General features: G+C 36.5%; 1 protein-coding gene across 14 annotated transcripts in view; it reads left to right on the forward strand.

Annotated features, from left to right (window-relative positions):
- Positions 1-424: 424 nt before the first annotated feature.
- cacna1da (calcium voltage-gated channel subunit alpha1 Da) overlaps positions 425-27,314 on the forward strand; it is an 82,244-nt gene continuing 55,354 nt past the window's right edge. For 10 of the 14 annotated variants that reach the window (XM_039673716.2, XM_089125273.1, XM_089125275.1 and 7 more), the window contains exons 1-4: positions 426-687; positions 2,990-3,371; positions 8,586-8,691; positions 25,660-25,799. In XM_039673716.2, coding sequence (XP_039529650.2) covers positions 3,139-3,371; positions 8,586-8,691; positions 25,660-25,799 — 479 coding nt within the window. In that variant the 5' untranslated portion in view covers positions 426-687; positions 2,990-3,138. Of the gene's footprint in view, positions 688-2,989; positions 3,372-8,585; positions 8,692-25,659; positions 25,800-27,314 lie in introns of all 14 variants that reach the window. The other 4 variants (XM_089125271.1, XM_089125272.1, XM_089125276.1 and 1 more) reach the window with 1 other exon arrangement.

Below are 27,314 nucleotides of genomic sequence, written 5' to 3' on the forward strand. Positions count from 1 at the left end.
GGTACCTCGTTTTGGACGGACACAAATATTTCTTCTGACCATGTATGACATTTTTTTTTTTTTTACAAATATTTATATATTAATATATTATATACAATGACTCTGATGAATCATTTTGTGAATGTTCATTGAAATTAATAAACTATAGGCCTACCGTAAACTTGGTAGTAAATAGAATGAATCTATTTATTTGACCATATATGAACAATAAGCTATATTAACAGCATTTTTCTATCAATATTGTTGGAATAAAAAATATTCCCCAATCTAAAAACATCAACAAACAAAAATGAAAAGTAGGCTAAAATCCCGCATTGGGAACAACTGATGACTCAAGTGATCCTTTATGGTCCATTTGAGCGAACCGATTCTTTAAATGATTCAGAGTCCTCCTCGTCACTAAAGTAAGCGCGGTTCGTGCGTGCACAGCTAGAGGGGGAGTTCAGCTCATTTCACCGTTCACCGACGCCGCGTGACGCTTCAACACGGGCAACGCGCGCCGAACGCGAGGAAGCTCTCGCGCTCTCTCACGCGCAAAACAACGAATGCACACTGATGAATTTGAATTTACCGTGTCAGATCGGACCTGTGCGTTTTAATCGATGTCGGAGTTTTATCTCTGGATATAAGCCGAATCATCACCATCAGCATCATCATCCTCAGCTGAAAGGAAAGACCTCATCAAAGGTACGATATTCACGCGGCGGCCTGGCATGTTTCTGGTTAAAAATGAATCTGTTTAACAAATGATGGAGTGCAATCATTTAGCATCCGTGTCAGACCTGGGAAGATGCTGATGATGCTGATGCAGTGAATGTTGCGCTCGTTTTGGTCCCGTTAGACCTGTTCTCTTGTCACTGCTTGTCACAATCAATCGTTTTTTAAAGAAATGAGCAGTCGGAGACTATAAAGACGCATCCCAGCTGTTGTAACTGAGCATCATTGGTATCATATAAGGAAAGACACAGATTTGGCTGCCATATATATGCAATATTGCATTTTTTGGGGGGAAGAAACGCTACCGTTATTGCCCTAAAGTCACGAGGCTATTTATCAATAGGCTACGCATTATGCATGTGTATGTCATCAAATAGCCTATATGCATGAAATCATCATTGCCATGCGATGTTAGAATGACAATATGTCAATGTCCTTCATGGTAGTTTAAACATTACGTTTAGGATCTATGGAAGCACAACAGGAAATGTTTCATTGTAAATGAAGGCATTTCATTTCCAATGTGCATCATTGTCATGCATGGCGCAAGAATGACACACATATATGAGCCAGTACAGGATATACACTGCACTTAATGTCGTATTTTAGTTGTGTGAAGATTAACACTTATTGTATATGCAATGACAGCAGAGCATTGTCTTGAATTTGACATATGAATGCGATGTCTTAGATTTTGACGAAGACAAATGCTTGAAGGGAAATGTGAACAGGCGATATGACCTTTCCATGCATGTCTTCATTTCCTCTGCGGGGCCTAGTGGTTCAAGGACTCTGATGTATATGAGTGTCATTTGTGTATCCCATAAGCCTGGATGTGTGTTTTTTGCAGATGATGATTTTCTTTGCTGTTGTTTGTGGATAATGTGTGTTTATGTGCTTCTGTGATTCTCTGCCACAATGCATCTATTTGCAGACTGGTTTTCATTGGGTCACACGCTACATGCATTGATTTTTCCACAGGCTGTAACTTTTTTTTTTGTGACATTAACCTAATAATACCTCTGTCGTTTAAGAGTTATGGTTTGCCTGTCTGTTTTTGCTGCCCTGGTTTGTTTTAAGCCTTTAAGTCTATTTTCTTTTCTTTTTTTAGAAGTTTTAGCTTACACTGGCATAATGTATATGGTCCTCGTAGTGTTGTTGCACCTCAGACTTTTCAATATTAGATGCTCTTGGTTTCATGGATTGGATTTGAAGCAATAAAACATGACAATAATGTCAGTATTACAGTATTTGCATTTTGTGACAAGTTTGATGGCAAACGCCTTTTGTCATGCATCATGTTAAGGAAGTTCAGAGATGTAGAATATAAACTAAAGGGAAAGTTCACCCAAAAAAGAAGATTTTGTCATTAATTCCTCACCCAATGTCGTTTCAAACCCATAGGACTTTCGTTCATCTCCGGAACACAAATTAACATGTTTTTTAAGAAATCTGAGAGCTTTCTGTCCCTCCATTGACAGCTACGCAACTGCTTCAAAAAGTTCATAAAGAGATTGAGTGGTTTAGTCCAAATTTTCTTAAGAGTCACAATCATTTATATAATTAACAGGTTTAATTCAGGGTTTTATTCACATATAAACATCGATCAGTGAACATAAACAGAAGCTCAACCGAACTTGCTTGATGCGGCAGAACAAACCTCTTTGGTTCTTTCTTGCAGAAGCTCAAACGTGCTGGGTAACATGAGAATGAACCTCATTGGTTAGGGTAAGCTTTACGGTAAGCTTCCATTTTAAACATTAGTAAACATGAACTAACAATGAAAAATGTTATTTTCAACATTTACTAATTTGTGAAAAATTTTCTAACATTTACTAAATGTTAACTTATTGTAAAATGTTCGAAGTTTTTCTTCGAATAACGACTTAAATTCTGGTCTAATCCTCTTTCGTAAAGCATGAAATAGTCCTAGTCCTAACGGTCATGTTTATGGTGGTTTTCAACATGATAGTGAGTAAATAACATAATTTTTATATTTAGATTAGCTATTACTTTAAATATATTTTTGATGTTTAGTCCCACGTCTTTCACACGTTGGACTGCCCGTGATCCTTGGTTGAGACACTGGCCTTTAGTCCCAAAGACATACTGTATGCATCTTTTAGTCTTACACCCACATACTGTAGTTGCATAATATAATGTAGCGGTGAAGGAAGTCACTGCACAGCCTCCCACTATATTCTCTGCGCTTTCTCGTGTTCTCTCTTTCAGACCACACACATCCTCTTACTCTCCTCTCTTTTTTTTACAGAGGCAAATTATGCCAGCAGTACCACAGTCCCTCTCTCTGGTGACGTGCCAGCCTGTTGGTGAGACCCTCCGCTCCAGCGCCCACCCCTGTGCCCTCTCCCCTGGCAGGCCCATGCTGGTGGACGCCCTGCTCAGGTCTACGCCCGCACCATGAGCGCCAACGGCCCTGCTCCGCCTGCTGCGACTCCTGCCGCGGCCCCCGCAGCCTCCGTGCCTGTACCCTCGGTGGTACCGGTCGGGTCGCTGGCCCAGAAGAAGCGGCAGCAGTATGCCAAGAGCAAAAAACAGGGCAGTTCGGCCAACACGCGGCCACAGAGAGCTCTCTTCTGCCTCAACCTCAACAACCCCATCCGCCGGGCCTGTATCAGCCTCGTGGAATGGAAGTATCCTTTACCATCTGTAAAACATCGAGATCGACCAATATCAAACCTCGATTTTAGTTTAAAGAGATTTTTTCCCCAAATGGAAAATGTTTTCATTTACTCACCCTAATGATGTACAAAACCTGTATGACTTTCTTTTTTCTTATTCCACACAATGGAAGTTAAGGTAGCCATCAATCGGGTCATATACGACCCCAATAGACTTTTATTTAATAAAAAAAGGTTCCCTTCATCTCAGTGGAATAAGATTTCGTGACTTTTCATACATTATCTATCTATACACACAAAAAAACTGGGCTTGATTCGGTTGTTCTGAAGGTATGTAAAAAAAATGTTTACACTTCTGGTCTTCGGGGTCAATATGACCCCACATTGAAATGTGAAAACAACTAAATATATTTTCTTCATGTGTCAAAAAAAAAAAAAAAAAAATTTCGGCATAAATCTGAAAATTTTTACACAGAAATGAAGGCCTTGTACTAGAGCATAAATGCAATGTATCATAAAAAATATTTCATATGCTAATGCTAAAGCTAATGGTGTTGTTGAGGAATTGTGTGGTATATGGATACAAAAGTACTTTATATCTCCAAAAACACAGCATTAATGAATAGATGAGAAGTAAACAAAAAAAAAATGATATATTATTTGTATCATTCAAAATGTATATTTTTTGTACAATTACTCAATCAATTGTTGGGGTCGTATAGACCCCGAAGCCCAGAAATCAGTGTAAACAGGAAACGAAGACCATTTGAAGGTTAACTTCCAATGTTGTTTGTATCTCAACGTTCTTCAAAATAACTTCTTGTGTGTTCCTTAGAAGAAGAAAAACATGCATGTAGGTTTTGAACAACATGATGGTAAGTAAATAATTATTTTTTTTTAATTAAAAGCTTTAAAAAATCACAAGGGTGCATTACTGATGTATTTTAAGCCGTAGAATAAAACATGAAAATATATTGAGCTTGTATTCACCATAGAGTGTATTTCAGGCATTTAACCAAAAAGCCAATTCAAAAAACCCATTGACTTCAGGCCGATGGAACCATTAGTGCTAAAATGCGAACTTTTGTCCGGGATAGCTGATAGAAAAGTGGGCTCAAATATTCTGTTTGTGTTTCATGCAAAAAATGATGGCACACAGGTTTGGTATGACAGAATGGTAGCCTAATTTTTGTGCAGTGGATTGCAGTATATTCTATTTTAGCATTCGAACATGTGGTAAAATATGGCGGTCTGCTGCTGTTTGTTGTTTGTAAATACGATTTGAAGGTTCAGTATGCTAGGAAAACTAGCATACAGTATGGTGTGGTTTGCTTGTGGCCTGTGCTGAAAATAGTTGAAGGCAGGATGAAGTAATTGAGCGAATCATCAAGAGAACAGGTAAACAAATGAAAGTAGTCCACCTTTGCGTCTAGCAGACATCTCAGCTTGTGATCTCCAGTCGAAGCTTGTCTGGTGGTCTTTATTAGAGAGAAACTGTGTTCCCTGCAGTGAGGAGCACCTTTATCTCAAGCGCAAGTCAGCATGTGTAACTGAGCTTTGAAAAGAACATCTGTTTCCTGGACACACAGGGAAGATAAAGGTGCTATGGGTTCCAAGCTGCAGATCTCAAATGTATCTCTACAAGAGATGTAGATCTGTAGACTTTAATCAGGGCAGCACCATGTTTAATTTTTGATTGAAATGAAAACGTGGCTGTGAGGGATAGAATACAGTGCATTTAGTGGATTGTTCTTTTGTTTAACAATCCATTGTCAGTTAGGTGTGTAACAATATATTGTGTCTCAATATATCACATATATGATTCAAAACAAAACGTAAATACATGTATCGTGGATAGTGACAGTGTATTGTATAATTCACCGAAAATGAAAATTACAGTTTTAGTGTCAGTGCTATGTTAAACTACTATATACAGTATAATGTATAATATTAGGGGTGTAACAATACACAAAACTGACGGTTTGGTACTTCCCATGGTTTTGACGTCTCGGTTCGGTTCGGTGGGGTTTAGAAAGCTAAAATTGCTTTTTTAGTTTTTTTAAACAGTGGTTTAATTTTAAAAAAGTCTTTAAATTAAATTAATTCAATTACAATTAAACCTTTCGCAAGGGTAAAAAGAAGATCTGCTAATGCTGTAAACTATATAGGGAGCCCACACATTATTATAATATTAAAGGTTAACAACAGAGCCTAAACTTTTAGTCTAAATTGCTATTAATTTTTTAGATATAATAATCCACACTCAACACATTGCATGAAAACATGTAAACTGACCATAAGGCAGTTTTTGCATTAACAGTTTTTACTTGCTAATTTGTTATTAAAATATATTAATTTACACAGTTGCTATCATTTTCATGAAAGATATTTTAAACATACATTAAATAATCAAGATATCATTAAGTAAAATATGATATATAGGCTAATATAGTGCAATGGAGGAATATTTGTGGGTCCTGATAATGCCAAATGTCTGATGGTACCAGTTAACAGTGGTCTACATTATTTTAAATACATCTAGCCAGTGACGGAGTGCAAGCATTTTCGTCTAAAAAAAATTCTGTATTTTTAGCTTCAGAATCATGAATATTTTTATTCTGGTGTCAACATTGTCCTGTGCATTGGGTTATCAGCACCAAGTCCAAGCCTATTCATTTCCACCCCAAATTTAATACCAAATTCAGCATTTGTACACTTTTTCTTAACCTTTTACCATATGTCGTGGCGAATTGCAATAATATTGTTTTGTGATATGTATCTCATGAGGGTATCATTACACCGCTACTGTCTGTAGACTTCATGAAAAAGTTTTGAAAATTGTGAGTTAATACCTTTATACAGTGCGTGCCATTTGTAAAAACTGTATGTCTATTCCTCACAGCATTGTGTTAAATTTGATATGGCGTCTAGCACAGGATATCTCTTTTTTAATTTTGTTGTTGTCATACAATATAATATACAGTGAAAGAAGCAATGCAGATTTGAACATTTGTGAACATGCAAAAGCTAATGTTAGCTTAGCGCTACCAAATTCCCAGCTAACAGGGAATGTTCTCAGAACTTTAGCTAACGTTCTGCCAAGGTTCTCTTAAAGTTATAAACAAGCGTTCTTCCACTAATGTTCTTTCAAAGTTCTCCTTCTTTACTCAAGGGAATAATGGGAAAGTCAAAGAGAACTTTCCCCTGAATGGTGCATAATCCAACATTTTAGTGTCCTAGCTCATGGCCTAATAAAAGTATTTAGCAGTGTAAAATTAGAACATTGCGTTGTACTGGATTTAAAAAAACGCATTAGTGAGTACAAAAAGTAATGCGAGACACACACAACCATCAATCTAGCACAAAATGTTCCCTTGACACAAAAAGATGCTTTTTTTGTGAAAGCAGAGTATAGATGTATATTATGTTGAATGTTTAATGTAGACTGCAGCATTTTCAGGTCCTCTGACTCACACTTTTATTTACAATTCTCACCAGCAGGAAAGCGGAGCGGCTGATTCAGTACTTTTGTGATGGGCTTTTTACTGTTAAAACACATACAAGCAGCATATCACTGCTATTTCCTTCTGATCCTCTTGACCAAACACAAGATGCTGCAGTGTTTCCCCTAGAAACTACTAGTGGTCCGTGTTACGGATACGTGGTGTACATTTTTTAATAATCAAAAAGCATGTCTAATTAATTGAATGAATTTTATGAATCATTAAAATTATAAAACATTTTTTTTTAAATCTATGAAAAACTAATTCCCACTATTTCTGTGTTGTGTTTTTTTCTGGTAATAAAATGAACACAAATTTTATCATTTACTAGCAATTTTAATCATATAAAATGTTTTGTCAAATAACGTGCTGCACAATGAGCTTTACTGTTAAAATTAAAACATGGAAGAAAAAGGTATTATTCCTTCAAAAATTAAGTTTTGATGATAATTTATTGGGATGAGTGTTAGTATTATTACATTGGGACATATCTAAATTCTATATTTCTGTCAAGTTAACTTTTATTTATTTTAATTATTTAATTAATTTAAACATTTATATTTATTTTAACTAAGTTGAACTTTTATTTTGACGGGTTGCCGTGAAGAGTTTCTGTGTGTTTATGTCATGATGATAGTTTTTCTCAAATAAAGCGGTTACCGGTAAATGATCGCGAAGTGACTTTCAGAGTGGATCTAGAGCCTGGAGAAGAAGCTCATGCTTTTGTGTCTTCATTTAGGCAAAAAACAACGCAAGTGTTTCACATGCTTCAGTGTGTGTGAGGTAAATAAAAACTGCGCGTCGGCTGCACCATTCATTCACACAGAACATGCAGGATTCGTATTTAAATAGTCTTTGTGGTTTAATATTCACACTTGTCTACATCGCGACTTGATTTCAAGTGTACTGAACTGCTTTCTATTTATTCCTCAAAAAAATTACAAATTCCGTGAAATTCCGCGTTATAGCCTACAGTAAATTCCGATTTTATTAGGGCTGTCAAATGATTAATTGCGATTAATCGCATCCAAAATAAAAGTTTGTGTTTACATAATATATGTGGGTGCACTGTGTATAATTGTATATATATATATATATATATATATATATATATATATATATATATATATATATATATATATATATATATATATAAATGCACACACATGCTTGTATATTTAAGAAATATTGTCATGTATATACTGTATATAGATTTATATATAATTTATATTATATATAAATCAATATTTTGTATATAAATAATATTTTTTTCTTAAATATACATGCATGTGTATCTATTTATATATACACAATAATTATACACAGTGCACCCACATATATTACGTAAACACAAACTTTTATTTTGGATGCGATTAATCGTGATTAATCATTTGACAGCCCTAGTTTTTATGACTGGATTTCGTCAGCATTTTAAGGCGGCCCTAATTTTTTTTTACACACTTAAAAAAAAGTATATGTTTTGTGGGGGAGCCAATGACAATGTCAGTGAATTTCTGACAGAAATTGCACATTTTAATCTAGCAAATTCAAGGGATGAGCTGATTTCTTTTCTCGAGTTTTCGATGCCCAGAACTGTACTGTGTCTTGTTTGATTGATTCCAGTATCAAATTTTACTTGTAAACCTTTACGAGAATGACTGAATGTGCATATTAACAGCCTCTGACTTCAAATATTTGTTCTACTCCTTAACTTTCATCTCAGGCCATTTGATATCTTTATTTTGATAGCGATTTTCGCCAACTGCATGGCCTTAGCTGTATACATCCCCTTTCCCGAGGATGATTCCAACTCAACCAACCACGACCTGGTGAGTATCTTAAACCTTTTGACCTTTTAGCACGTTCCAGCTTGACCCCTGTTATGACCCCGCACTCACATTAACTGGTGTGTACATCTAAAGATGAATCTTAGGTCAACGAGCGTCTTCTACGGGGCGTATGTGTCATTGTTTAATTTAAACTCTTTAAAAACTCTTTAAATTGTGTGCAGGTGTCTTTATAGAGCGCATGGTTCTTGTGGCTTGAAAACATGGACTATCTTCTTTTAAAATAATAGCAAATGAGGAGACCAAAGACCAAATATTGTTTGCAAAGCAGGCCGGATTTCAGTTGTTTCATAATAATTTCTTCCTTCGACAACAGGCGAATGTCTTTCTCTCCTCAAACAGAGTCACGGCATTGTGATGAAGTGTGTATGTTCCTGGAAGGACATGGGGGTCTCATTATAATCTCGATGATCTTTTCTGAGAACAGATGCACGCTCAGCTCAGACATTTTCTTTTCAAGCTAGCTTCTCTTCCTGTCGACAAAGTGCTCTCGTACAGTTTAATTTGATCTGATTTTGCACTCTTTACATTTATATTTAGACAAGCGGAGCATTTGGATTTGGTGAGTTTGGAGGGGGCGGATGTTCTTTGCCGTGCGTTGGACCGAGAGGACGATTGTGAGTTGAGATAAGACAGCTGTTCGGTCTTGTGGCGGAGTGGAGCTCAGCACGAGGGCTTCGTGATTTGTGAATAGCTCTCTTGGCTACTGGCACGGTTTAATTCAGTGATTTTAAACTCAGACAGGAAAGAGAAACTGCAGGCAGAGATGTTGCATCCTGGGTTTCCCCCCCCCCCCCAAGCACTATGGGGCTGCGTTTGACGAAGTGTTTCCCGTTTTTGCCTATAAAACTCAAGTAAGTTTGTATTCAAAGTTTCTTGAAATGTTCAAACTGTGCAGGATAAACGTAAATGTGCTTTTTGATTTGTAGTCTTACAAATCGTTGCAGATTTACCAACAGATTGCTCCAGCGCAAACCCTCTTTTGGTGTTGAAAACTACTGTCAGGATTTACTGAAGACATGCAGTGAAAAATTAGGGTTGAAAAGCCATGGGCAGGGTCATTTTTGCAGCCTAACTTATTCCATATTCATTTGTTGGAGTTTTCCTTTCAGACACAGAATTTATGAGGGGGGGGTATTTAAATGAATCATGCAAGGTATATACAGTATATAGGTATATGTGGCTATATATATATAGCCACAATATCAACTTACAGTTACAATACGATATGTAATCATTTAACGAATATATATTTTTTTCCATTTTCTGAAAAGTAGCTATTTTAGATGGATGAGGTTTCCACCTCACGGCAATGAAATGTGACCATCTGCACCACCATTATGGTACAGTTCAGGTGACCGTAAACCTCACACTGAGCAGGACATTGTTCTTTCAGTGCACACATGTGACAACAGTACACGTCCAACAAACATCCGTATCGTTCGTTTTGTGGCGGCTGTGTTATCTCATCCGTCTGCTCTCTTGTGTGTGTTAAACAGCGGTAGGTAATCGCAAGGCAAAATTTCATCAGAATCACAGCAGGCATGATAACATGCATTTCACACGCTTTCACACGGATGAGCAGAGGTCATGCTGGGGAGCCTATAGTTACCATATAAACTGCATTAACGAACAAGGTCTAAAGTTTTATCTTTGTGTATAAATATATATATATATATATATATATATATATACGTATATATGAAGAGTTCAGATGCAAAAGCCTCTAAGTGCCATTTGAAATTTTTTTCTAAAATGATCATTTTTATCAAACTTGTATGTTCAAGTTCAGTAATTTCACTTAAATGACAATTAATAGGTAATCCTTAAATATACAAGCTTGATAAAAATGATCATTTTTAGAAGAAAATTTCAAATGGCACTTAGAGGCTTTTGCATCTGAACTCTTCATATATGTATATATAATATATATATATATATATATACAGTGTTGTGCAAGTTACTTTCAAACTGTAATACATTAGGTATTACTTGTTACTGTTATTTAAAAGTAATTCATTACCTTACAATATTACTGTCCCAGAATTGTAATGCGTTACATTACTCATGTATTACTTTTGAGTTACTTTCACCAAAATAACTAAGTAGAACTTAACTTTTGGGCTGTAACGATATGCAATATGAAACCGAAATCGCGATTCGCCACACGACTCAGATCTACGAACCTACAGAATCCCGACACACGTCTTCCAACTCCAGCGTTATTCTCCTTACCGTCCAGATCCAATGCTGCCTTATCTTTAAATTAGGCTATTAGTATTATTTGAAGTTAACATTATAAAATACGTAGACCTACACCACAAAACTAGTTGAGGATAAATTATTTAAAATTGGGGAAGTCCAGCATTATGGACATTTGCAGTCAAAACTTGAAGTAAAAATTCTCAGAAAATACATGTATTGAAACGTATATAGGCTACTTCCTTAAAGGACTCCAGACATTAGACAAATATCAGTCTATGTTTTATTTTTAATATTAGGGAAAAGACACACATTCATGCGTGACAAAAAAATAGGAGGTAAAATATATTTTTTGTAATTCTGTGTGTTAATTACACTGCGCAAATCGGATGAGGAAGGGTTAGTCTCCATAGAACTTAAAATATTCATTTTATTTTAGTTTTCGTGTTCGCATTTATGAGGAAAAATCAATGTTACAGACGCGACCGCTCTGAACTGGCACTAAAAGACTGCTTTAAAACTTTCACATAGTCTGTTGCCTTTAAGAAGTAAAAGCAGACAATACACTGTAATACAACTGTAATACAAGTCTCACTGAACATGTAACGAGTAAAATATTACTGAAAATTGATTAGTAATGCCTTACACTACTGCGTTACTGCAAAAAGTAATATGTTACTGTAATGTATTACTTTTGTAATGCATTACTCCCAACACTGTATATATATATATATATATATATATATATATATTTTTTTTTTTTTTTTTTTTTTGATGTTAAGGTAAAGCATCACTGTAAGTATTACTCCTTCTTGAGGTTAGTGATTTAAATAAACCCTTTACCATAAGTCATGCAGTTTTAAGTATTTTGATGATTTTCCCCTTGCGGATGATAAAACTAATAAAAAAAATCTAGAGACCCAGGTTCTTAAAGTCCCCCTAAAATGTTTTTTTTTTTTTAGATGCAAAATGATTTGCTGTTTGAAAACGTTGTTCATATTAATTTGCTGTTATGTGTCTGAAGTTGTAGAGCGATACATAAAATGCATTAACATTCTTCTGATACATCGACTTTTGTATGAATTGACCATGTGGATCTCTGAGCTGGTGTGAGTGAGTGGAGGTGGGGCTAATTTGCATATTCATTGATCTTTCAAACATTGCATATTCATTGAGTTTACTAAATGAGGCAAGGGTTAGTCAATTCAAGCTATTTTAAGGCATGGTAAAAAAAACTGGAAAAAAAACATTTAAATATGTAATTTTGTTGTTGTTGATCTCAGTTTTAAGGGATATAACTATTGACAACGGGGGACTTTAAGAAAAATTTGAGAAGAATCTGAATTCATCGTAAATTGTCGTAAATTGCCTCTTAAAAGTTAGGATAACCTCCAATTTCTCTTAAATTAAAGTCATAAACAAACATTCTTCCAGTAACATTAATAGAATGTTTGTTCAAAGTTACCTGGTATTTTATAATTTTCTCAAAACGTTAACATAACAGTATTAGTTAATTCAGTCATTTAATGTTTTTCCCCCCCGAAACATTTTAGTAGGATGTTTGTCTATAACCTGTTTTTTAAATGTTAGAACATTCGCATAACCAAGAAAAATCGTATTTAAAAAAAAAAAACATTTTTAAAACTTTTGAACATGCAGAAAAAAATGCAATTAACTTAATTTCAGAATATATTTTGGATATTACAACTATTACATTATATAAGAAAAGCCAGAAAATGTATTTTTGGCTTATGTGGATACAAGACAGCAACTCCCAGAATGCACTTGCTTCGCTGGAGGCCACGCATACCGGTAACAGAGTACAATAGTTGAACTAGTCCAGGCTACTAGTGAGTCTCGGAGGATTTTTTCCAGACAAAAAATACATAAATCTCTCGTCTCAGGGGCATATGAGGGTGGAAAGCACGGTAATTCGAAAATACTACAGGTTTTCTAGTAATACAAGGCTTAATGCTAAATCCTGAAATATCCCTTTAAGTTCAAGATAAAGTTCAAGACACTGATTTTAGCACCACAGAGAACACCTCACACACCACAGGACTGCAGGAGAACTGCTTTCAAAGCACAGAGAGCATCAGTGGCGCAGATCAAGCATTGTTACAGACTACAAGGCAGGTTGGTTGGTAATTCTCCTCTGAAAGTTTTTTGTTCTCATCTGAGGTTTAGTTTTAATTGTGGCTTTAGATGGAGCTCAAGGGAGTTTAGTTTAGAACACAGACTCAAATTAGGGGGTTGGACCGGTTCAGGATCAAGTGTTTCTTAGTCCATACAACATTTAAGTGTTTTTCAAAGCAAAACTTTATCACAGAGTTCACACAGACAACCCATTTCCTCATCTGAGCAACATTTCCTGCTAATAGTTTTCCAGGGGGCTGTTAATCCTGATCCTGAGTGTGTGCATACATTATACGCAACAGTATCATTAAAAAAAATGTAATTAAAATTTTTATTCACCAAGGATGCTTGAAATTGATCAAAAATGAGTGTGAAATATTGTGGAACATTATAAATATCTTTAATTTCAAGTAATTGCTGTTCTTTTGAACATTCTAATTAAGGAATCATGAAACAAATACTGTATATTACACTAAAACATTAAGCAACACATCTGATTTCAACATTGATGATAATCAGAAATATTTCTTGAGCAGCAAGTCAGCATATTAGAATGATTTCTGAAGGACTGTGTGACACTGAAGACTGGAGTAATGATGCTGAATAAATTACATTTACAATATATTAAAATAGAAAAAAGTTACTTTAGGTTGTAGAAATGCAAAAAATGTAAACAATCTTACCACAAACTTTTGTCTGGTATGTACACATAGAATGAAGTATAATAGTGTAGAAATACAGCATGTGAAATGCGTTTTAGTAACCACCTGTTTAACGCTTCACAGTTATGAATAATGTAAATGCTTCTCAGTGTATATTACAGCAGCCATGCATCTTTTCATTTGCCATTCTGCCACTACTGAACAACAATAACGTCTGTGCTGTGTTATGGGATGTTTCTATACCTCTTTTTATGCATGAGTTCTCTGCTTATTAGGTGTCCTATTTCTAAGGGACTGCATTACCTAAAGGTCTCAGCTTTCATTTGGCCTTTCTATGTGTTAAAGGGTTGAGTATTGAAGGATGGAAAGTGAAAACTCTCATAGGAGAGTCCCTGGTACAAAACAATCGGATACATTTGGATTGTAAGGAGTGGTTTAAACCTTTTCTAACCCGTTCCATAGGACATGTAAACACTTGTAAAACACATGAAAACCTGGAACTTTCTGTGCACGTGTAATGACGTAGAAATGGCATAATGTACGGACGGAATGAGCTGTTGTTAAATATGTAAGGGCAGACTGATCTCATGAAGTAGCGTATGTATGACACGCCAATTCGTATTTCCATTTTTGGCGTGCTATCAAGACGCATAATCGCTTTTCAGCGTGTTTATGAACGCGTTTGACTTAACGTTATTACTGTATAAATATATGACTTACCTCAACCCCATCCCTAAACCTAACCGTCACTGGGGTTAATGGCATTTATGAGTGTTCCCTTGCCATCCTAGGAAAAAAAAGATCGCTCCCCAGATGTAGATCTACATTTTGCTTCGTTTCGCGCGGACATTTGACGGCGTGTACAGACACGCGGAATCTCTCGGACGTTAATGGCGTAGACATACACGCGGAGACACGCGGATAGCTCAAAATGCGTACAGATAACACGCCACTTGACTCGAAAGTGGCGTCTATGTTTACGCAAAAGTCATGATGTCATGTTGGTAAGGGATAATTCACACTAGTTGTGCATTAAAGGTGCAGTGTGTAGATTTTAGTAGCATCTAGCGGTTCTAACTAAGTTACATGAAACAATCCAACTACATATTTTACAGAACTGACAAGGGAAAAGTCACTACTCACGGTGTCTATGGGCTAGCTTCTAGCTTTCTGCGGCATCTCTTTCAAGGTAGTGATGAAACAAGCTCTGCAGCACTGTTTGTTCGCTGTCGGCTACGGTAGAAACGTGTGACGTCACAATATGTCGACCTTCATTGAAGGGGGTGCCCCGCCTGTGGTTATGTAGTTATACGTGTCTCATTCTAAAGTAATATAAACATAATGGTTCGTTGAGTAAGGTCTTTATACACCACTGAGCACTGAACATAGAGTTATGGATCTTATATTGCATTTCTGTCAATAGATCCCCAGAAATATTACACATTGCACCTTTAAACAATTTTTATGCGCGATGTGGAGGCGAAGAACCGTGCGGAAGAAACGTGTCACTAACGGGTTTCTCCCCAGGGACCTAAAGGGATATGGTTGGCAGCTAAGGCCGCCATGTACACCTTCAGTGTGAAAAGGGATAACCCTGCGGAGAAACAACTCCAACACTGTACCAATCGGGCTGTTAACTGGGTTGAGATCCACACCATGAAGTGAAACCACTTGAATGCATACAGTTTCCTTGTGGAGGGAGCTCTGTAGTGAAGTATGGTCTCCACAACCTTGGTTGAGAGACGAGGTCTATGAGTTGGCTCCCCTCAAGAGGCCAAACCCACAACTTCCATATTTCTGGGCAGGGTTAGGTGTCACGCCTCCCACTTAAGACAGAAGGTCCCTCATGACCAGCTGTGGAGGAGGTACACCAGGTCTGAGAACCATAATCGGCTCAGCCACTACGGCGCTACTAATAGTGGACTTATTCCGTCCCGACGGACCTTCTCCAGAACTCCTGGGAGCAGCGCAATCAGGTAAAAAGCGTATATGCGTAGCTTCGGCCATGTCTGTACCATAACGTCCAGCCCCAAGGGAGCTGGTTGTGTGAGGGAGAACTAAAACATATCCTGAGACACAGACAGATCCACTTCCGCTTGGCTTAAAAACCTCCTATGTAGGCTTCACCACCTTGGGATGCAGGATGCTCCTAAGTTTTAGTTCCCTGGAATGTATACTGCTCTCAGGTAGAGAGGTGTGCCAGTTTGCATAGCGGGCACAGACACAGACCCCTGATGCTATATATAAGTGGCCACTGATGTATTGTCTGTGCGAACAAGCACATGATGTCCTCTCAGTTCTAACCCTTTAATTGGATAATGTATTATTACCAGAATAAAGCATTAAGCGCATTTACATTTTGGACTTTTTGAAACATTAGAACTTACATAATTGCATATTACAACTTTGTGGTGTCTATTCCGACCCTTAAGAATTTTGCTTCAAATAGATCATGCGTCATTTGGCCAAAAAAGGAACATCTTGAGTCGAGTCTTTGAGAAGCAGTCAACACATCCTGAAGCCCCAAGCTCTCGCTCCACTAATGACGTACAGTACCTGTCTGAGTCAAACGTTCGCTAGACAAGTATTCTCTACAATACTTGTCTTGCCGTTACCCTTCCTTACATACAATATGCCACTCAGAAATGTGGTTTGCAGCATGTATGAGTAAGGAAAGCCATCATTTGGTACCTCTAAGGTGCGCAAGGCGACACACAGCCTCTAGACACTCACATTTCTTTGTCAGACACAAACATAGATGTGGGGTCTGGAATAAGGTTATTCCTGGCTGTTTCTTGCACTAGATTGAAGGCTCCAGGCAGCTCCTGCTGAACACTGCTGTGTACAAGCGTGCCCTTTTCATAACCAATAATATTCATATTCTCCAACCTTTACCACACACACACACACACACATGCCATGACAAACATTACATTCCCTTCTGTTGTTAAATTAAGCTAATTATTATTACTACACCATCACGTTACCCCTTACAGGCATTTTTGCGTGTAAACTCTTACAAAATGCAATACCACAGTACAGTGATTTAAAATGGGCTTCTCACTGTAAAAAAATATTTTCAAGATTTGTTATCACAACATTTTTTCTTTTTGTCAAATCAACTTAAATAATTGATTTAGTTCAGATAACTTATTATTTTGAGTTTCTGATGATTAAATCAATCTTATTCATTGTATTAAATCACTTTTTCCAGTTCAATCAACCAGGTTACTTACTTTTTTAAGTTAAACCAACAATATTTTTTTACAGTGTGTAATGTGACTGCAGTTTCCCAATTTGGTTTTAATTAATTATGCATGATGTGTTTATGATCTAGTATTGTTTTGACAGACGACATGGAGAATTTAGACATTAATACATGGATTTGTCACATTGCAGGGCCATTTGAGTAAACTCCAAAAAAGTTGTAATAATTATGCTTTTCAGTGTTTCTGAAACAAGTCTCTTCTGCTCACTAAGGCTGAATTTATTTGATCAAAAAAATACCTCAGTAATATTTTAAATTTATTATAATCATTTCTGAAAGATCATGTGACACTGAATACTGAGGTAATGATGCTGAAAATTCAGCTTTGCCATCACAGGAATTACATTTTAAAATGTAAAACTTTAAATGTTAATAATATTAAACAATATTACTGGTTTTCCTATATTTTTCAAACAAATGCAGCCTTGTTGAACATGAGAGACTTTTTACAAAAACATTAAAAAAAAGATTTCCAATTTTTTGACCACCAAAATTTTAACTTAAAACCATGTTTAATAGTTTTTCAATATAGATTTATGTCATGATTTACTCCGAGCTACTAATAAAACCCCAACAACAACAAAACATTAGACGATGGTACCAGAGTCTGAAATTTTTCTTTTGTATTTGTTATTTATTTATTCAGAGATATTAAATGCCCCCGTGGTGGATTAAATGGAACTTTTCTTTTCTGAGGGCATTTTTTGTAACTATGTAAAACATGCACCATTTATGTCAAATACTTCAACTTAATTTAAATAAATGTTCCATCTAAATAATTAATGTCATTAACTTGGCTTGGAATTTAATGTTATTTATACAATTTTGTTTATATAATATTGAAAGCATTGAGCTCTTTGTCTCACACAATTTGAATTTGCTGGCATTTTGACCACTTTTGGTGGCATTTTTACCACAAACTCCCCTTTTTTGCCATCCATGTCAAGAAAACTTGGTTGTACTTTGGTACTTTTTTGATAGCAAATGTATGAATCTCTTTTCCTTTGGGGACCAGGAGGTTGACCACAACTTAGATTTTTTTTAAGGTTTTCGCATCATTATGAAGACTATTTATCCCTGCAAAAAAGGACAGCAAACACAACAGACTCTGTCAAATGTAAGCTTTACACCAGCGTTTTCATACAGTTGTCAGGTTTAACCTACATTACAGTCACTGTGAGATTAAAATAGAGCAAAATGATTTGAGATGAAATCAGCCCCAAGCGAAAACTACACCATAAGGGCTGGTTCACACAGAACTCGTTTTTGCTTTGAAAATGGGAAATAACCGCAAGGTCTCGAGACGTGTTTTAAAAATTGAACTTATTTTGACTTAAGCGGCACATTTTGAGAATGCCATGTCATGTGCTGTGCGAGACACTGCAAAAGATGCAAGATGTGAGCGCCACGTTCAAACACGTCCGCCTAGTGCGTGTTTACATGGAAATTTAATAATGGAAAAGTAGTACAGTGGATTAAAAAAACGCTTTCTGTATGAACGTACGAAGTAGAGCCAGACCGATTTATCGGCAGGCCGATATTATCATATTTATTTATAAATAAATAAAAAATATCGGCCGATATATCGGCATATTCTTTGAAACTTTTAGTCCTGACGGTGTCAGCTTGTATTGTTCCCGGGTCCGCGAATTCAAAGAGTAAACGCCGGTGAGTTACTTTAGGTTTCCACTAAAGGATCCAGCACGTTATAGGCTGCAAAGAATCATAATTGTAGAGAGAACGGACAACAGAAAATCTGAAAAACCTGTGTTTATTCAACATTTAAAACTGGATGACCACGAATATAGTATTTTAGAAAACTGAAAGAAACGTGCCAGTTCTGCCCATCCCCCATAGCAAAACGCTATTACGTACATGTAAGAAAGCTGTTGCCATAATGTTCCATTTTTACTATATGCTGTTTATAGAGTAGGCTTAGCACATAGCAATTTTCAGTGATAAACCTAGACTTACAATAATAATAACTGTTCCTTCAACAACCCTTTGTGTTTCTGACTGTCCTTGGGCAGCGATACAAAATGTGGAAGTATCTGTATCTTTATGAAAGCCCTTGAGCTGTTAAACATGTCATCCAGCGGACTTTTGCTGTCAAATAAACATGATTTTCTCGGTCCAGCCAAGTAACACGGAGAACGAGTAAACATTGTAAATTTGCATATTACCGACATTGTAACAATACAAAGTGGGTTGAAAATCTGTGAAGTTACTCTTTTAAGCATAAACCTGTTTAGGAGGAGAAGCCGTTGACTTCTCTGAGGTAAGTCAGATGGGTGTGTGTGTGTGTGTGTGTGTGTTTGTGTCTGGCTGTGTCTCTGGACCCCAGCGGTGATGAAGGCTGAAGTGTATGTTTAATCACTTAGCTAACTGCTTATTTTCTCCAGATGCACTGACTTCCCAGTGCTCTTTATCTTGGAGTGTGTGGGTTTGATGCTTTGGAAAGCCTCTGTCCGTTCGTGTGTATATGCATGTGAAATATTGATGGAAATATTTGATTTTGTGTGCCACACTGAGTATGCGTTTTATATGCATTTCGATTAGTAGGATTCTGTGTAATGGAGTGTGTGAAAGGAGAGAGAGTCATATGGAGTTTGATGTCTAGTTTGCTCTTAATGCATTTTATATTTGCATTTTATAAAAAAAAGTTTTAAATATATTTAATATTTTTACTCATTGTTTTTTCTTTTCTTTATGGTAACGTGCATTTACAGCATTTAATGAGGGCTGTAATGCAGTTTTCAGACATGAAAATCACTGACCTTTCAGCGAAATTCGCTGTTTTGTTACCAAAATAGGTGACCTACGTGAATCGTGTAATTTTTTTTTTTTTTTTGGGGGGGGAGGGGGGGGGGTATACTATATACCATATATGAAGCCATACTATAGTATAATGTGAGATAGAAATTATTATTTAAGTTATTAAATTCAAGTTCACATAAACTTTTCCCTCTGCTGCGGCTGTCAGTCATTCTCCATGCAGCATTCAAACAGTGCGTCGCGTTCGGCAACGACGAAACTCTTTCCAAGATGATTAAATGTTAATATTATTAGCGTCTAGCGTTTTCAGCTGGCTAAAAACGCTTTGGTGGACAAGACACTTAACGATGTCTTTCATAACTTCTGGGCCGGCCAGTTTCGATCCCTTAAGAAGCCTATGGATGATTGATCCAGCTCTCAGATTGAATCAAAAATATCTTAATTTGTGTTCTGAAGATGAACGAAAGTCTTACTGGGTTGGAACAACATGAGGGTGAGTAATTACTAACAGAATTTTCATTTTGGGGTGAACTACCCCTTTAATGTGAACTGAAAATTTGGTATTTGCACGCTGAATAAGATGCGGTTTTCTGGAAGGAGATCCGATCTCTTTTGTGTCTTTTCAGGAAAACTCAGTACTGGCCTGTCACTTGTCCTGGGCATCTCGCACGTTTATTCGCGTTCATGTTCTCAGAAGCATTGTTAGAATTCATAAAAATGTCAGGCCATCTGCCAATTTACATCTTTTCATACACTCGCCAAAACCGATTTTTACTCTCATTTTGCAACTGTTCATTTTAGGTCTAACATGTAACTGTAGACAGTGGTACTGCTCTCTGTGAAAATGCATCTTTGGCATCAGAACTCTGTCCTGGCTGAGTTTTCCTCAGGTGATCTCGTGCTCAGGCATAAATAAGCGATCTTGCTCATAGGCATCGCGTCAAGACAGATTTTACAATCACACTTACTAACATGCAGAGGCACTCGCAGGGGCACACACACACATAATAGATGCAGATACACCCATACAATAAAAGCCCATTTATTTTTGGTAGTTCCTGCAACTGCAAACAGGCTTTATTTGTAAAGGTGGGTGTAAATAAGTTGATTAGTGATCTAGAAAAAAAGGACTCTGGATTTGACCAACTAGTGATTTTTTTTTAAATTGATTGTTTCATTACAAAGATATTGGTTTTCTAGATGTGTTAATTTTTGGTGAGCTCTTGCAAATTTTAGCCTCTTTTTCCTATTTGTAGTGGAGATGAGTGGTGCCCTGTGGGGTCCTCTGCTGTTGTAGCCCATCCGTCTCAAGGTTGTGCGTGTTGTGGCTTCACAAATGCTTTGCTGCATACCTCGGTTGTAACGAGTGGTTGTTTTAGTCAAAGTTGCTCTTCTATCAGCTTGAATCCGTCGGCCCATTCTCCTCTGACCTCTACCATCAACAAGGCATTTTCGCCCACAGGAGTCTGCCGCACACTGGATGTTTTTCCCTTTTCACACCATTCTTTGTAAACCCTAGAAATGGTTGTGTGTGAAAATCCCAGTAACTGAGCAGATTGTAAAATACTCAGACCGGCCCGTCTGGTACCAACAACCATGTTCAGGAGTTCAGGAGTTTGTCTTGACCAGGACCACACCCCTAAATGCATTGAAGCAACTGCCATGTGATTGGTTGATTAGATAATTGCACTAATGAGAAATTGAACAGGTGTTCCTATTAATCCTTTAGGTGAGTGTATATACACACACATATATATATGGGTTTAAAAATGCTGGCCTTGGCAATCCACTTGAAAAGGTCCCTCCGGTGTGAAAGCTTTCATGCTCTAGCTCAAATGTTTCTGCTATATTTCCCGTCTGTTCAATCATTTACCACATTTTCAGGTGAAATTGCTTTGCTCCAGAGGTCATCATATGATAAAGGAAATCTGAATTGAGTGTGCGATGGAGTTTTGAATGCAGTTGAATTGCAGTATGAGGATGTTTTGAGGGGGATCTTTGGTCTTGTTAGTATTCAGTCATCTGCCTGCGTGTGCCTCCCCCACACACTGCCCCTCGGTGGTCAGGGGTGGAACAGCGCGCAGAAGAACACCTGATTCTCTGCGTAATGTGAAAGGATGCGGGTCGGTTGCTGGGTTACTGAGCGAGAGGACGAGGTTCAGGATTGCATGGCTATAAGAGAGAGGAGGTGGAATACATGCTGCATTCATCTGGCTGTCTTTATGCATTCAAAGTTGATCACTGCAAGGTCATTTTGAAAAACCGTCATATTTTCTATAATGCTTTTGCATTCAGGATCTTTTCTATTTGTGTTTCTTTGGCTGGCTGGCTTTTTTTCCTGAAGAAAAGCACGTCCTGTTCCGGGACACAGTTGGTTGTTCCACAAGCCCACACACACACACACACACACACACACTGTACAGTAGGAGGTAGAGGGAAACTCTATGATGTGGTCTGCGCTCCCTCCAGCTTTCCTGGTGTACACTGACTGATGTATACAGTCAAGAGAGAGAGAGAGAGAAAGAAAGACGGAAGTGGAGGATGTAGTGAGATGTCTTCTTAACACATTTTTAATGTCACTTAGAAAAACCAAACATTAGCCATTTTTTACACATTAAAGCTTAGGCTGAAACCCCTCATTTAGAGAGAGTGATGAATTCTATTTAAATAGTATACATTAAGAAAGTATAAATGTTATATGTCTTAACATTTATTTTGTGCAATATACAGTATTTTGTAAGTTGCATTAAATGTTTTTTTTTTTAAATGGCTGATATACAGTAAGGACAGTCGATGTATTGATGTTTTGCTAGATGGATGTAGTTCATGTGGTGGTATGTGCCATATATTCTGTTACTTTGATCAGAGGACATTGGGATGTTTCCGGGATGATAAACGACATGATGTCACACTGACTCATGTCACGCCAGCTATTCGCCACATGCACGAATTTGCCTGCTTGTGTATGTGTGTGTGTATGTGTGTTTACATGCTTCATTTCAAATCCATGAATATGATAAATGACATGCTGTTTTTACCAATTATAGAATAAATCAAAACAATACGTTGAACCAAATCGGAATCAAATTAGCCATTTACTCGCATATTTCGGCAATATTTCTCTCCTCACATTTTTCTGTGAATCAGGTTATTATTAATAATTCCATCAAGGATTTGTTTGACATCTCGCAATTCTGACTTTATATCTCGCGATTCTGACTTTAAATCTCACAATTCTGACTTTATATCTCGCAATTGCGACTTTATATCACACAATTCTGACTTTAAATCTAGCAATTCTGACTTTATAACACGCAATTGCGACTATATCATGCAATTCTGACTTTATATCACGCAATTCTGACTTTATATCGCAATTCTGAGAAATAAAGTCAGAATTGTGAGATGTAAACTTGCAATTGTGAGAAAAAAAAGTCAGAATTGTGAGATAAAAAGTCGCAATTACCTTTTTTATTTTTCGGAAACAAGCTTCCATACTTTTCCATGCAATATAGAGAACAAGTCATATGGAGCACTTTTATGGTGTCTTTCTCGGAGCTTGACATCCCCTGGTCATCTGGTTTTATTATATGGAAAGAGCAGCATGAACATTTTTTAAAACATCTCCTTTTGCGTCCCGCGGATGAAAGAAACTCATGCGAGAATAGATTGACGCGAGGGTGTTCTTCCTTGTGTTAAATATTCCTTTAAAGTGTGTTAGACACATGAGTCACAAAAACACCTCAGAGTATTTACAACTCAGCCTTTGAATTCATAATGTCTGCATTTGTTTAAAGGATTGAGCCAAATCAATGTATGGCTGAAGATAGAGTTGATATTTCATTTTGCTCTCATCAAATATCCAGAGAAATATGTATCAACACTAACCAAAACGATTAAAACCGAGTTCATTAACATAAAAGGGGTGTTGAAGGTGAACTGTGCATGTGTGGAACAGTAGGGCATGTGTTTGTGACATGTTTTTGTTTTAGTAAACTAGCTAATGGTTTGTGTGTGTGTGTCTCACGCAGTGTGTGTGTTAGAGAGAGTATGTACAGTTAGTCTTTAGAGCATAAATAAGCAGATATGAGTCAGAGATATTTATGGATTGCCCCACAGGCCTCTGTTTTCCTCTCTCTCTCTCTTTCTTTCTATTCTCACACACTCTGCTGATGGATGAATAAAAGTAGAGGGGTAATGGATTGGGAATGCTCTATTACTTTGTCCTCAACCACATATTGCTTAATGAAGCTCTCTAGCCCCCATTTGTTTATTTGATATGTCAAATTGTGTTGTTTATTTGCATGATATGACTGGTTAAAGGCTGCTTTGTTAGAAAAACCCATCATTTAAAGCAGCGGCCATATTTAAAAATATGATTTTAAAAACAGGATTTCCTTGCTCGTTCTTTCAATCTCACTAAAAGATTTCCCGGCTAGATTTCACCCTAGAATTGGAAGGAGAAAAAAAAAAAAGTATTTCGCATTATGAAAATAAAGCATTTGTTTAGTGCAATTGTGGCATTTTTCAAACGCATTTATCATCAAATGTTTATTAGTATGATGCATTTAAAACTTTTCAAATAAATGTCATTTTGGTGTAGGACTGCACGATTTTGGGGAAAAAACTGAAATTGCGATATTTTGTTTTTCTGCGATATATATTGTTTGTGAAATGAAAACAATTTCACCATATGATTTGAATAGCTCCATTTGTAAAGAATTAACCATTCTAGGATGATTGGGGTGATATTGTAGGAGAGAGCATCTAAAAGTGCATTTATTAATGATTATTAAAATAATAAACATTACTTGCATAGATAAATACAACAGAACAAAGATGAAATAAGCAGTGCTTTGTTTTTCGGGTAAATCTAACTATATTCAGGTACAGTCAATGAATAATCAAATGTAAAATAACACATCATAGTCTTTACTGTATAAATACATATAATTAATACAATTTATCTTTGTTAAAGATAGGGATATTTCTCTTTTGTTGTTTGGTTAACTTTGGTGACACAATCAGCTGCATATATAAGCTATATTAGGCTGCTGTCACTTTAAGATGAATGCACAGGTCCAATATAATCATGATATTTAGAAGAATGCTCTTTTTTTCCCGTATATTATATATTTAGGTGGACAAATGTGTGCTATACAAAGTTAATGCAGTAGATCTTTGGCAAGTGCATTTGTTTGTTTCATGTGTTTTTCTGTGTCATCTGTTTCAGATTGCCTCTTTGACATCCTGTAAATATCTCATATTCAGTGCAGTGACTGCTGTCAATCATATCACTCTCTCTGCCTCTGTAGCAGCAGGACCAGAGAGCCCGGGCTACTCTTTTCCCGCAGTTACAAAAGGCTCCTTTTCTGTTACACGGGGCTAAGTGCTTCATTCAGTCGTCTGTAAAATGTTGGCAAAACGAGGCCCACAGCGTATAAAGGCTTCCCAAATGTCCTTACACTTAAACGCACACGCACGCACGCACACCAACTAACCTCTTTCATTGTGCAACCTTTGCACAGCTGTCACACACACATAAAGGAGAAAGCTTGAGTCTTTGTGTGTTTGTATAAAGAGATGGTATTTGACAAGTTAAATGGCTGTGTCTAACACCATCAATGCACAGAAAACAAGCCACTAGCCACTGCCATGCCTGAGCTGCATGCTGCAATGCTTTAAAAGCAAAAGGCAAATCATTTATTTCCCCCATGACACGTATTCATTGTAGATGCCATGGACTAGTTTATGCTAGTACAGGTTCTCCGAGACACTGATTTACTTAATAATGTCTTGAAATCCATTGTTTATGAAGTTAGCCATGTTTTTGCATTTAATATTTCAAAGAATATCATAATAAACTCAGTTGTATCTCTCTCTCTTTTTCTTTTTTGTCTCCCACAGGAAACAGTTGAATATGCCTTCCTTATCATTTTCACGATCGAAACCTTCCTAAAGATCATAGCGTACGGCTTGGTGATGCATCAGAACGCGTATGTCAGAAACGGATGGAACATGCTGGATTTCGTCATTGTTGTCATAGGGTACGTTTATCCTCCGTTTATGTTCCAAAAGCTCAGCTACTGGTTTAACATCTTAAGATAAAGGAGTAAAAGTTTTGCTCATAATTTACTTACCCCCATGTCATCCAAGATGTCCATGTCTTTCTTTTTTCAGTCGAAAGGAAATTAAGGTTTTTAGATGAAAACGTTCCAGGATTTTTCTCCATATAATGGACTTCAATGGGAACCAAATGGTTCAAGATCCAAAAGACAGTTTCAGTGCAAACTACAAACTGTTCAAAGGGCTTTAAACGATTCCAGATGATGAATAAGGGTCCTTGGACCTTGAACTGTTTGGTTCCCATTGAAGTCCATTATGTGGAGAAAAATCCTGGAATGTTTTCATCAAAAACCTTAATTTCTTTTCGACTGAAGAAAGAAAGACATGGGCGTCTTGGATGACATGGGGGTGAGTAAATTATCAGCAAAGTTTTTTTTTTAAAAGTGAACTACTTTAACTCATAATTGTTGTTTTTTTAGAGACAACAAAAAAGGCTTTTTTTTTTTTAAATCTCATTTCTATTACAGACAGCACATTACACCTTTTTCTGTCCCTTTCAATTTTTTCTCCCTTTTACATTTTGCATTTATATTTCCAAAGCATTTTCTGGTTGGTGTAAACAAATAATGTAGTCTTATTAGTATTATTATTATTAAATAATTTGTAACATTATTAAATAAAACATTGATCTATTTAAATAATAAAGAAACATACACGCATGCAAACATTTGGGGTCTTTAATATATATATATATATTTTTTTTTGTAATTATTCTAGTTAATATTACTAGGGCTGTCAAAATGATCATTAATGCATGCGATAATTTTATTTGTAGCTTTAATAAAATTAATTTAAAAAAGTATTGGAGGGAAGACTAGTTTTTGATAACTTTATTTGATCATTTTATTAAATTTCTACATATTTCCCACCGGTTAGATCAAATAATTAAAATATACTGTTTTTATGTTGCTTCTACATTAATGCAGAGATTAAATGTGAAATTATTATAATTAAAAAAATGTATTAAAAGCTTTAATGTTAGGTGCATTTTTATTGTGATTAACTACAGAAATGTGCCTTTAATTAGTTACGTTTTTTTTTTAAATCGATTGACAGCACTAGCATTAGCAAGGACACTTTAAATTGTTCAAAATCGACAAATATGCCAATGTCTTGCTCATTCTTTCTTTTTCTGTTTTGGTCTTTCGTCCCTACATCCTCTGGAATGTCATTTAACTAATTTTCCTCCTCTGAGGCCCTTCACCTTCTCCTCAACTCCCAAAACACACACACACACACACACACACACAGGCATATATGACCCAGAAAAGACCCGTAAAATAAACTAGCGATGTGAGCTGCTGTCTCTCTCTATTCATTAGTCATTGTACCAGCCTCTTTGGAGCATTTCTTGATTTTTAGATTAGAGTTCAGCGTGGACTGTATTACTCGCTCTTTATTTTATAATAAAATAACGCAACTGCCTCTCGATGCAG

The sequence above is a fragment of the Pimephales promelas genome, chromosome 21 (genome assembly GCF_988280905.1).
Source record: "Pimephales promelas chromosome 21, fPimPro1.hap1.1, whole genome shotgun sequence".
Lineage (NCBI taxonomy): Eukaryota > Metazoa > Chordata > Actinopteri > Cypriniformes > Leuciscidae > Pimephales > Pimephales promelas.